Source organism: Panthera uncia (assembly GCF_023721935.1).
Source record: "Panthera uncia isolate 11264 chromosome B2 unlocalized genomic scaffold, Puncia_PCG_1.0 HiC_scaffold_25, whole genome shotgun sequence".
NCBI classification, from domain to species: Eukaryota; Metazoa; Chordata; class Mammalia; order Carnivora; family Felidae; genus Panthera; species Panthera uncia.
In genome coordinates, this window is record NW_026057581.1 from 3,512,667 (window position 1) to 3,526,013 (window position 13,347).

Here is a 13,347-nt window from a genome sequence, read left to right on the forward strand (position 1 = left end):
AGAAAGCATCTCTCAATACCCTGCCATCAGAAGACAAGAGCTTTGTGCTGATGCCCTCCCCACCCGTGAGCCACCCAGACGGACCCAGGGAAATGGCAGAGAAGTTCATCAGTGCACCTGCTGAGCCAGTGAACGCACGATGTATTCCTTCTCACCAGTGCTAATAAATGGATGATTTATGGGGTCGTCATAAAAAAGAGGAAACCAGAGAAAAGAACAGGCACAGCCAATTCCACCTAGGAAGAGGGTCCGGTTAGCCCTTGTTGCGAGTTGTTTCAGTTTGACACCACACTGAGAGGATTGCTGCGGTTGACAGAATGACTGTCCCCAAGATTCCACTCCTCCCTGCATCCACACCCTCCTGCGTGGCCCTGTCATTGGTGGAGGGTGCTTCCCCACCACTTACACATACATGATGACACCATTGGACAACCCGGCCTGATGAGTGTTGAGTGGAAATAAAATTGATCTTAACATTTTCTCTTTTAGGGTCTTAAAGTCTCGATGGCTCTTTTTACTTGCTAGCTTGTCTTTTACACATTTTTCCACAAAGGCACTGTGAGGAGTTACCATAGAGTGTAGAAATACCATACGGGCATTCTGCTTGGTTTTGAGAATAGAAGAGTAAGTACAAAGGTACAATTTTGCCATCAAGGAACTTGAAACCAAGTAGGGAAGAGCAGATACAAAAATGACCGCTGTCATACATCGAGAACGGAGGAAGTCCACACATACTGTACTGAGTTCCTGCTTTGTAGGTACTGCTTACTATTTCTGAAAACCTTGAGCAGAGTTAGCCTCTCATTGCTTGAGTCATTTTTGTAACCTGCCCTTTGAAGTGTCCGTGACAAAGCCTTTGGAGGTTGACAAGCTATCGTAACCAATCTTCACACACTGTTTTTGTTCTAGTGAATATATGGACCTGATGGTACAGGCACCCTTGATCTAAGAGTCTTCTCCTCGAACGGAAGCACCCTTGGGGCTCAGTGGTCTTACAAGAATCACACGGTTTACAGGTGGGGTTTCAGAGAACGTTTTAAAAAGCCAAACACAAGCATTAGCTGAGAGCAGCCCAGCAGATCCCAACCAGGGCGAGGGGGAAGGAAGTATTTTGAAGTAGTAGAATATTGCTTCTGGAATCGTCCGTGTGTCTTTGGAAGCTTCTGCAGCTTCTCTGAGGGCAGTACAGCTACTCTTGAGCCTCACATGGTCTGCCCTGTCCTGCAGGTTCTACTGGTTGATTCTCTACGCCAATTGGCATTTTGTGGTTAGGTCACAGTCTCATAATTTTCTGGTTGTGATAGTAGGAGAATTTTAAAAGATGAATTAAATAAACGTAACTAAAAACGTAATCCCACCAAGATAACATTTTCAACATCTTATAATAGAAACCTCTCTGGGGTTCTTTGTGGGTTCGGTCTAGAAGCAGGATGGACTGTTATGATGCCTGTAAAGTCATTGGTTTTTCTAGCTCCACATTCAGGCTGCTGAGATTTAAATGCCATTTTGCGAGATTCATAACGTGATTATCTGTGAGCATTATCCACTTTAGTTATACAAATATTCCTATCTATCAGAATTTGGTTAACCATAGATGACTCACATCACGAAAATCATGCCCAGCATTCTCTGTCGTGATACAAAATCCCAAGATATGAAAAGCCCCCACTCACCAAAGATATAGAAGATATAAGGCCACCCTATGGTCTGGCAGAGGAAACCACCGATGAGGAAAATGATGAAGGATCCCAGCAGTTGCCCTGAACAGAAGATGTGAGGATGTTCTGAGTGTGAGTCAGGCTTGGGACTCTGTGTGCTTCCTCCAGACTGACCCCTTCCCAGAGCTGAGTTGCACAGCGATTAAAGTTATGAGCGGCGATCCAGACTACCTTGGTTCCAATCCCGCTCCTTCACTCAGGAGCTGTGTGATGTTGGACAAGTTGGACAAGTTGGATGTTGGACTAGTCTATTTGTGTCTCAGATTCCCTTCTGTGTGAAATGGAAATAATGACGTACAGCTGAATTGTAAGATTGTTCCAAGGCTAAAATGACATTTACACGTGCAAAGCACTTACAACCGTGGTTGGTACACAGTTGGCAACCAGTTACGATTTGAAAAAAGATACTGCAGGGTAGTGGTGCTTGAGAGCAAGGAGACAGGGTAGTTGGAATATAAAGTCTTGGCTTCTGTTCATAGGTCATTGCAGAGTACTCTTAGACAGTGCATATGAGCTGAGAATTTAAGGCATCCATTACCTGATATGGCAATGTTGATGAGCTGACTCTTTTCCAGTGGGGGAGCCCACTTGACCCAAATCGTATACTGACTTGTTAATACCATACCCTGGAAAAAAAAAAAAAAGTCCCATTCTTGGCTATCTGAGGTCATTTGGGAACCTATCCGTATTCCACTTATACTTACTTAGAAAGCATCTTGGTACCTGGGCTATGCCTTGAACTATCTGAACGACAATGAGGAAGGCCACTCCAGCATCAGCTGCCAGTGGGATGAAGAAGGTCAAGACCGAGGAAAGAAACAGACCAACACCAACCAAGTACTTCGCTCCATATATTCCAGACATGTAGCCAATAGGGATTGGAGCCAAGAAGGAGCCATAGTTGAGAGAGCTGAGAATGATCCCCTGCATGTCAGGACTCCAGTCATACGTAGGGGCCTGGGTGACAAAGAGAATCTCACTGTTTATCTTTGGCCACCTCTCTCCAGTGCCTCCACTCTGCCAAATTCATTAGGAAAACCCAAGCATATGCCCAAGGTACTCTTGGCCTTTACACAGTTTCCCTGGTTACACAGTTAATGACCAACCAAGACGTAAGAGATCCCTTAAAGAGAGAAAGGCTACAAAGAAAAAGCATGCTAGGCAAGGTGATTTTAAAATCTGCGAAGGAAGAAAGCAAAAGTAACATAAATCTGTGGAACTTAATTGTGTGTGTGGTGGTTTTCATCCTTGGAGGGGAAAAGCGTGTGTCCGCTAACGAGTAGAATGATATCCTGCATGCTTAGTCCCTGGTTGCGGTGTTAGACACAAGTAGAGATATAATCTGTGTAGCAGTACAGTATGTTTGTGTGTAATACACTTCGTCGAACATAGTAGGTGCTTAATAAATAAATAACCCTTTAGGTCGGACGGTGCAGAGTCTCATTAAACTTACCACTGGCTTAAATTCTTTTAGAGTTTCACTCCAGCTGTCCTGGGGGGCGGTGGGAGGCCTCTCTGTGGAGGTGTTGGATGGGCCAGCCAGGGCCGTGTTGTTCACCATAGCTGGGATGGCTATGCTCAGGTTCATTCGTTGGGTGAAAATCGAAAAATTGCAGAGATGCACGATGAGGGCCAGCCCATGTCGGACTGAACAAAAGCCTGAGGTGGGGGCACAGAAAGTCTTATCATTGGGGTGCTTTTCTCCCGCCTTTCCTAAGTCGGGAAAGGGGAGAAGATTGCAGTCTGTCTGTGAGGCAGAAACAGAGCGAGAGCAGGGGTTCCTCTGTAGGTGTCTGGTGGACACCTGTCCCTCCCTGCCTCCCAGGGGGTGAGGGGGTCAGGAACCTCCTCAGAACCATTACTTGAGCAGAGACTTGAAGAAGGTGTGGAACTGGCCAGAGCAAGTGTTAGGAAAGTTTTCCAGACGGCTCTGGGATGAGCTCATGAGAGAGGCTGGAAAGAAGCGGGATTGGGGGGCGCCTGGGGAGCTCAGTCAGTTGAGCATCCGACTTTGGCTCAGATGATGATCTCACGGTTCGTGAGTTCGAGCCCCTCATGGGGCTCTGTGCTATCAGCACGGAGCCCACTTCAGATCCTCTGTCCCCCACTCCTGCCTCTCTCTCTCTCTTTCTCTCTCTCTCTCAAAAATAAACATTTAAGAAGAAGTGAGATTGGACAAAGAACTGGCTAGAAGCCGTGGTTGATGGGATACAGATAGTAAGAGCAGGAGTTTTTGGAAATGACTCCCAAGTGCCCCGCCCTGTTACCAGGGAACTCGGCTGATTAACAGGTTAGGGGAAGGGAGGAGACGAAATTTGAAAGGTAGCCTAGGTCGGATGTCAGAAGCATGTAACTTCATCTCGAAACTATAATCGAGGCTCGAGTACAGTGTGCCAGTGATCCATGGGGGCTCTGGGGCTGTCCCTGGGGTTGAGTCCAGATGCATTAGTTTGGCAGCAGCTAGAAGGATCCATCGGCTGGCCCTGTAGAGAAATCCCAGAGATACAATATGTGACCCTGTCCTCAAGGCACGTGGGTGCCCCCTTTCCTGGCTCCTGGCAAACACGTTCCAGATGGCCAGCCCCATCTCCTGCTGTGTGGGGATCCTCCTGGCGGGTTCCAGGGGTGGACAGACAGATCACCAGGTGTAACTCAGGGGGCATTTAGTTGAGACTCTCCCCTCCCCCCATCCACAGGAATTGACGTTGGCATTTTGAGAACATCATATAGATAGGGCAGATCAGGTTGAGAGGGATGGCCACTCGTATAACATGTCTGCTCCTAGTCAACGTAGTGATGGCTCCCTGGGGATTCAAGTCTTTTTCTCTGGCCCAGGGTGAGATTTTACAGCTCTCTTCAGTTTACGTCCCACCCAGGTTTCTTAACGTACTTTTTATTGTTTCCAGAGCAGTCCTCTCTTTTCCCTATCATTCTCACATTTTCTTCCTTTGAGTTGAGAGCAGAAAACCAATCCTATGTACGTGTTAAGTACTAATAATAGAAAAGAAATAGGTGATTATGGTTGTCATATTTACCATTTATTTCATTCTCTTGGGTAATCTATTCACTGGCAGTTTCTAAACTGTTAAATAGAAGCAGAGAGAGCGGCCACTCCTGTCCTATCTGGATTTCTGGGGAACGTTTCACACGTCACACTGTTAAGTAGGCTGGTGGGACTTGTCCTTTCATTGCATGAAGCTATCCTGGTCCTGTTTCTTATTACTTCTATGTGACTGCATGAGTTTTATGAAATGTATTTGAATCATACAGTCAGGATACCCAGATCTGCTCTAGTAACAGCTGTGTGCTCCCGGGCAAGTTCCTGAACTATCTGTAGCCTCAGTATTCCACCTGTAAAATGGGGTTAATGATTGAACCTACCTCAAGGTCCTGGGTGAGAATTGAGTTTATGTAAGTTCATTATAATTATTTATTAATAGCATTTGGCTCTCCTTACTTTCTTGAATTGATCTCTTCCTAATAGGATGTTTTAATGAAAACACATGACTTATTTTGCAAATATTTTGGCTAGAATTTTACATTAGCGTATATAATTGAATTTGGGTGAATGTTATTGTGAATAATTGCGGGGGTGTAATTTTTGACATGCTAGTTTTGTAAAGAAAGTTAGTTTTAGGCTTTCCATCTCAACCTATGACCTGAAGTATTTTAGGTACATAGCCATTTTGTTTTGTCTTAATATACTTTTTATTTTAGAACAGTTTTAGACTTAACAAAATTACTGAATTTCTGTACACCTCACACCCATTTTCCTCTTTTGCGAACTTTTTTTTTTTTTTTTTAGAGAGAGAGAAAAAAATCTTAAGCAGGCTCCATGCTGAGCGCAAAGCCTGACGTGGGGCTCAATCCCATGACCCTGAGATCATGACCTGAGCCGAAATCAAGAGTCAGTGCCCAACTGAGTCACCCCGGGGCTCCTGTTACAAACATCTTCTATTGCTCTGGTGCATTTGTCACACTTGATGGACCTACTGTGATGTGTTGTTATTAGCTAAAGTCTACACTTTATTCAGACTTCTTGGTTTTTACCTGATGTCTGTGTTCTGTTCCAGAATTGCATTCAGGATAGCATAGTACATTTAATCATCACATGTCCTCGGCATACGTATGGCTATGACAGTTTCTCAGACTTTCTTTTCTGATGACCTTCAGGATCTTGAAGAGCAGTGGTCAGGTAGTGTACAGAACGTCCCTCGACTGGGATTTGTCTGATATGTTTTCATGACTGGACTAAGGCGATGCGTGTTTGAGAGGAAGGGTGCCACTCTCTTCACGCATCGAGGGTCCATACTATCAACATGACTTATCACTGCTGATATTAGCCTTGAATCACCTGGTTTGAGGTAGTGTCAGGTTTCTCCACTGGGAAGTTACCCCTGTGTTCTCCCTTTCCAGACTGTCCTCTGGAAGAAGTCACATGCACAGTCCACACTGAAGCAGTGAGGAACTACACTTAAGGTGTAGCATCTACGTGAATATTTGTTATTTCTTCAGCCCTGGATACATAGACATTTCCTGTTCCATAAAATCTCACCGAATTTTTCTAGCGAAACCACCAAGATCTACTTTGTTTTAAAAGGGTTAACTTTTCAACAACTTGCTTCACTTCTTACGTGGTTTTTTGACATGAACGAGTTTTCTTAATGCAAATTGATAAATTCTATTTTCATAGAAAGTATGGATATTATCTGCTTTCCCTGTAACTAACACCTTATGTATTTTAAATGCCTCGTCTCCTTTGTCCCCACCATCAGTTATGTTGAATCTCTCTGCCTGATCGATCTGAGTTATGAATTGTTTCACTGCCTCAAATGGCATCTGCTCTCAAAGGATCAGCTCTTGTACGTAGATTTCATCGCGATTTCCTTCATGATTTGCGTTCACTTTTTCTACATTTGAGTTGTCTGTTCTGTTTTTGCATGTACTTTCCTTGAAGTTGTAGACTCCGTGAACTGGATGCGTAATGAAGTTGCTTTCATCTCTTCTTAGACAATCTTCATTGTCTTCCCTTCTTCCTGCCGATCATTTTTTGATCCACTTGACTTGCCACCCCTCTGTGTCCTCCGTGACTTTTTTAAGCCTTGGCTCTGTGTCACTGATTCGATTTTCTATACTGATGATTTCTTTCCTTGCTGCAGCTAATTCCTTTTTAACTCTGAAGTAATGTATTTTCCTCTTCAGTTTCCTTTCACATCTACGTGGGGTTCTTCCTTCACATTCTTCTGTTGATTTGCTTCCTACTGTCTAAGCTTCTTCTTATTCTTGAGAACTGAAATTAGGAATGAAAACAGCCCTCAGTGTCCCCAGGTAAAATCAGCACAGCAGTGTGATATAATGGTTAGCAATCAGACCACTGGGGTTGAAATCCAGATGATGCCTCTTTGTGCCTTGATGAATTAAATCTTACTTCCTCTGTGCTTGAATTCTGGCTCCTGTACAATGGTGACGATGCTGCTAACACCTTCCTTGAAGGGTTGTTGCAAGGATTCAGTGAATTAATCCGTATAAAGTGCTCGGAACAGTGTCTGGCTCACAGCATGCACTCATTATGCGACGATCGCTCTTTTATCTGATACATTTCTTTTGATTCCTTTCTGTGCTAAAGTATTCGCATGGCTCCCTTGTGCTTCGTCTCTGCAGTCTTGGGCCATAAGGGTCAATCATTTGTGATTTCGTGCCCGTGCGTTGAAACCTTTGCAATGGGCCACCTTTGTGGTCTGAGGCCCCGTTGTCATGTGATGGTAACAGTGCGTGTATGAGTGGGAGGATGGCATCTTGCAATTCTTTCACCAGTTCAAGGGAAGTAACTCCTCTTCCATTAAAAACATTTTTTTTAAAATGTTTATTTATATTTGAGAGAGAGGGAGAGAGCAGAGACGGGGAGGAGCAGAGCAAGAGGGAGGCAGAATCCGAATCAGGCTCCAGGCGCCCAGCTGTCAGCACAGAGCCTGACACGGGGCTCGAACCCATGAACTGTGAGATCATGACCTGAGCCGAAGTCAAACACCTAACCGACTGAGCCCCCCAGGTGCCCCACGACTCTTCCATTTTAATTTTGCGAAGACCTGGTAGATTTTGAGGACAAGTCTCCCAAATGTCCCAGTTAATTTCTGCCATCACGCATGTTTTCCCTCGGTCTGTTGTACTGGCTCGAGATGCTAAGATGCCAGTGTTTAGAAAGATGGGTGAGCTGCGGAGGGGTAGACATCAGGATGGGGCCCATGGGAGCTTCACCCCATATCCCAGCGCTGCAGACTCGCCCTGCTGCTGGTGGTCTTCTGGCCTCTAGACACTGCCGTTCAGAGCTAGGAAGCATGAGCCAAGGCTTCAGTGTCCCCTTGTCTTTCTGTGTCACTGTACCATGCTCCAAGGACGAGAGTTTGGTCAGCTCTTGACATCCTCTCTCAATATCATCTAGAATGTATTAAAGCAATCTACAAGTCTTAGCTTTTGTAGTGTGTGGTAGGAACAGTTCCCTAGTTTTGTGGGTCTTTTTTTAAATTTGTTTTTAATGCTTACTTATTTTTGAGAGAGAGAGAGAGAGAGAGAGAGAAGGGCAGAGAGAGAGGGAGACACAGAATCTGAAGCAGGCTCCAGGCTCTGAGCCGTCAGCACTGTGAGATCATGACGTGAGCTGACGTTGGACGTCTGAGCCACCCAGGCACCCAGGCACCCTGGCTGAGCCACCCGGGCACCCCGGAACAGTTCCCTAGTTTTAACCTAGATGGAGATACTTTCTCAAGTGGTGTGCTTGTTTATTTCTGTGACTTGCAGAAAGGGATGTGATTGTAGACTGGCCTTTGAGTGACATTCTTTCCATGGGCTGGGGCTCTTTCCACGTGGGCTCTCGATGGGGAGGAAGGAAGCTACGCCTGACGCTGTTTGTGAAGATTCTCACTGCCATCATTGCCTTGCCAAGTTCTCCACAGTAACAGAGAGACAGATACCTGAAAATGGCACCCCTCGATCTACCACGCAAACAGGATTCCAACAAGGAGGGCGTTCTGGCAAGGTTTGGAAGGGTGGACGGTGAGAAGCCATGATGCCATGAGGCGGCTACAGGCCCGCGTATGAGGGTCGTTGACGGTAGACGTGGGATTTCTGCCTGTGACGTTTGGGTGTCCCCTTGAAAATCACCCACTCAGGGCTGCACATGGTCATCAGAGTGATGCGTTATTATTAGTCCTCAGCAGAAGACTAAGCAAAATGGTAGGGCGGATGTCCTAGGAGACTGGAGAAGAAACCAGGAAGGTCGGCTATGAGTGTCACCACTGCCAAAAAGTGGGCTGATCCAGGAACGCTGTGTGAGAGCTGATGATCATCAACTCTGTATAAAGTTTATATAGTGTTGACTGTGTGCCAGGCATTGTTCTAAATGGGTTACACATTATAACTAATTTAATCCTCGTTAAATTGTGATGTGAGGTACACACTATTATTTTGTCTTTACAGATAAGGAAACGGAAACACACAAAGTTCAAGTGACTTCCCTAAGGTCACACAGCTCATAAATGGCAAAATCAGGATTGCAAACGTGGGAAATGTTTATACACAAGTTCTTTATGTTTCTGATGTTGGCGAGAGAGAGTTAGGATAGGAGAATTTGGCCGAGGGTATTGTCCTCTAGACTCTTAAGTGTTTAGAAGTGGATGAGGTCTTAGGGATGCAAGAGTCGAGCTCTCCCATTTTGCAGATGAGGAAGCTAAGGCAATGGAATAGTATTCGTTCCAGGTCAAGTGGCTCATAGTTAACTGTAGATGGGGTATGAGAAGGCACCTGTCCTGATTTCTTCTTCGATGGGTAAGATGCAGAGAATCCTCTTGTCCTTCAGATATGCCCACTTCCCAGCAGATACCCTGGCCGAAACGTTGAGTATTGTGAAGCATCCCATCTTGGTTAGTGCTTTACTTTTCAAAAGCATTGTCTTCTTTTTAAGTTTATTTATGTATTTTGAGAGCAAGAGAGAGAGAGTGTGTGTACACACGTGGGGAGGGGCAGAAAGAGGAAGAGACAGAATCCCAAGCAGGCTCTTTGCCATCAGTGCAGAGCCCGAGGTGGGGCTCGAACTCACAGACCGTGAGATCGTGACCTGAGCCGAGATCAAGCATAGAGCTTAACCCACTGAGCCACCCAGGCACTCCCTCAAAGACAATATCTTATGAAAAGCTTATATCTGTAAGAAAATTAATGAATCACACAGCTCTTGAGTCATTAGAAATTTAGAGTAAAATAAGGTGTTCAACAGTTCTTCTGAGTGAGAAGCTCTTGGTCGTGCTTTAGACAACATGGAAGACGGAAAGCGACTTCTCGGATACGGTGGAAAGGAAAAGCCTTCTCTCTTTGAGGCAGGTGTGGATCGATATGGGCAGAGAGATCTAGTGGGATGCTCCTCAGTTTAGAATCGGAAAAACCAAGACTCGTCTCCATGTTTTCTACTTAGCATCTGTTCTGAATTTTTATTTATCTGTAAATCATGTCTTGATACCTACCTGTCCTATGTACCTTCAAGGTTTCTTGCAAGAAGTGAAATAATTCTCAGTAAAAAATGCTTTATAGCTATCTGGAGTCCTTGGCAATTGGTGGTAGCAAGAAGACGCTGTGTATCACCAACAGGGAAGTCAAGGTGACACAGATCCAAGTACGTGAACTTACCTTTCCTGGAGGTTTGCGTTTGAGCCATATTGAAATTGCCATCACTGGAAATATGTCCCATTGCCTCAGCTTCTGCTCTGGTAGACATTTTGGTTGTCTTCTCCCAGGACTGGTGTTCACCTCCTGAAATAAAAGAACACAAAAGCAAATACAGGGTGACACGTGTCCAACATCACACGTGACAGTGCCCCAATTCTAAGAAGGAGGAGGAAATATTTGGTGGGAAAGGTGCTAGACCAGGGTTCAGGAGACCTGATGTGTTGTCCAGACTCTATCAGTAGGCAAATGTGTGGCCTTGGAAAGGTCACAGTTACCCTGGTGTTAGTCTCTGCGTCTCAAAAATGAAGGGTCCGGTATGGGTTGCCTTAATGGGTCATAACATTCTTTCCAGTTCTGTGTTCCCGTGTCTCTCAATGGATATAGGAATCAACCCGGATGTTAAAACTTGACAGTCTTTGAAATTTCATCTAGAAGATTCCAGTGGATTAAATTACCCAAAAAACTGTCTATTACAAACATCTAGAGATACCAGACGAAATATGGCAAACATCTTTTTAAAGACATAGCTCCAAAGATAGCAAGAGATATCCCCATGGATGTAATGAAAAGTTTGCAGTATGAGCTAACTCTTCAGTGACCCTGGGACTGGGGTGAGGAGCCAGCATCAGCTTCCGTGACGCGGGATCTTGAGGTCCCTGGGGATGAGGGATAGAGCCTTAAACCTCTATCTTCTTGCCAGGAAGGCGATTGTAGTGGAGATCCTATTACAGAACCAGAGCCCTTGAAGGAGTTCAAAACTGAGTTAAAGAGGCTCTGTCCCTTGCAACAGCGAGGCAATGACAACTTTATGCTGTCCTGAGCTCTGGTTTGAAAATAAAGAGCCTCTCCTGGAAATTCTGAAAATTCACAACTGTATCATGGAGAGTTGGGGGTTGGAATTTACACAGTTTTCATTGTCTGAGAACTCTTTCTCAGCTGAACAACTCCTCTAAGAACTGGGCCCAGGCTGATGTCCTCAACACAGATCACATGGAATTACTGAAGGTGAAGCTCCACCATCTCAATTTTGGAGATCCAAAATTATAAACAGTCACAGAAGCAACCGTCCAAAGCAAACCCTCGGACTCAACACATGACCAGATCAAATTGCCGAGATCTTCCAAGGGTAAAATACACTGATAAACGCATTATATAAGCGTGCTTAAAACAAGTGAAGAAATACAGGATAGTCTCTAAAACATAGAAGACACCCAACAGAACAGGCAGATTTAAGAAAGACACTACTTGAAATCTGAACGGCAAACTTAGGCATTAAAATAGGAAACTAAGTGACTAGACGTATCTAAAAGACTGAATGAGTGAAATAAAAGGTAGAGCTTCGTGAATGATACAGAATAAAGCTCAGGGAGATCATGAGGTATGATAGCAACATTAGGGGGCCTGGAGAAGAGAATGAAAAGGTCCAGAATATGTCGAATGAGACTTCTAGGAGAAGAAAAGGAAGAGATTTGAGGAGAGGCAGTACTTTAACAAATAATGATCAAGGCTTTTCCAGAACGGATGAAACAATATTCCTCAGATTCAGGAATCACAATGAGTCCGAAGCCCGAGAAATGAAGTTAAAGCTACACCCAGCTACACCTGCATCTAATCATAAGGATCCCGTGGGATGCAAAAAAGCATGAAACTATCCGTAGCGATAGATGCCGTAAGAGGTCATTAGCGGGGATGAGAGGGTAGAAATTAATTACAGTATGATATCAGATAAGAGAGTGGGGTTTTTTAAACCTCAAGATCATAAAAAAAAAAAAGAGTATCAGAAAGTGGGTGAAGAGCGTGTTAACTACCAGGACAATACATAAACAGATGACGAACAGATACGGGAAAATACACCCTGCCTCACTGTCAAAGACATGGACATTAGAAGAACCAGATCTCGTTATTTCTTACCCATTTGCTTCCATAAATATTTAAAAGACTTATCGCTGAGTTTAGGCAACAGTGTGGGGAGATAAGCTATTTGTGGGAATCAGTGCATCTTTCCACTTGATATTGGTGCTTCATGGCGTCTACCAGAGAGTACTACGCACAGCCACACGAAAGTATGTCCCAAGACCGTCTTTGTAGCAATATTTGGAGAAGTGAAAAATTAGCAGCTAATTAAAGGTCATTAATATTTAAGTAATTAAGTAAAGCACATATTTTTTTGGAATACCATACAGTCATCGAAAAGAATTAATAAAATCTCTCCACGTAAGTATATAAAGATTGAAAAGGCATATTAAGGAGCGCCTGGGTGGCTTAAGCATCCGACTGGTTAAGCATCCGACTCTTGATTTCAGCTCAGGTCACGATCTCATGAGTTCGTGAGTTCGAGCCCTGCGTCGAGCTGTGCTCTGACAGTGTGGAGTCTCCTTGGGATTCTCTCTCTCTCTGTCTCTCTCTCTCTCTCTCTCTCTCTCTCAGAATAAATAAACTTAAAAAAAAAAGAAAAAGAAAAGACATATTAAGTGAAAAAAGCAAGTTGTAAATTCCAAGGGATACATGCACCCCGATGTTTATTGCAGCCTTATTTACAGTAGCCAAGATATGGAAGCAGCCCAGGTGTCCATCGATGGATGAATGGATAAAGAAGAAGTGATATACGCATATGGTGGACTATCACTGGGCCATAAAACGAATGCAGTCTTGCCATTTGCAATGATGTGGATGGAGCTAGAGAGTATAATGCTAAGCGAAATGAGTCAGAGAACGACAAATCCCATACGATCTCACTCATAGGTGGAACCGAAGAAACAAAATAACCAGGCAGAGGGGCAAAAATGATAGGGAATGAGAGAGAGACCGATCAAGGAACAGACTTAACTGTAGAGAACACACTGATGGTCACCAGAGGGGAGGTGGGGGGGGGGGATGGGGGAAACAGGTGATGGGGATTAAAGAGGGCACCCGTCGA

At 44.5% G+C, this 13,347-nt stretch overlaps 2 protein-coding genes across 4 annotated transcripts in view; both read right to left on the reverse strand.

The window, feature by feature from the left end:
- The window catches only part of SLC17A4 (solute carrier family 17 member 4), a 15,338-nt gene extending 4,840 nt beyond the window's left edge, over positions 1-10,498 (reverse strand). The window contains exons 1-7 of the mRNA XM_049654857.1: positions 10,392-10,498; positions 3,172-3,377; positions 2,442-2,675; positions 2,257-2,344; positions 1,674-1,760; positions 118-236; positions 1-40 (exon numbers count right to left, since the gene is read on the reverse strand). The exon at positions 1-40 is cut by the window's left edge and continues 143 nt beyond it. Of these exons, the coding sequence (XP_049510814.1) occupies positions 1-40; positions 118-236; positions 1,674-1,760; positions 2,257-2,344; positions 2,442-2,675; positions 3,172-3,377; positions 10,392-10,479 (862 nt within the window). The 5' untranslated portion in view covers positions 10,480-10,498. The remainder of the gene's footprint in view (positions 41-117; positions 237-1,673; positions 1,761-2,256; positions 2,345-2,441; positions 2,676-3,171; positions 3,378-10,391) is intronic.
- The window catches only part of LOC125939383 (histone H2B type 1-A), a 373,771-nt gene that overhangs the window by 316,841 nt on the left and 43,583 nt on the right, over positions 1-13,347 (reverse strand). The gene's annotated exons all lie outside the window — the stretch shown is intronic.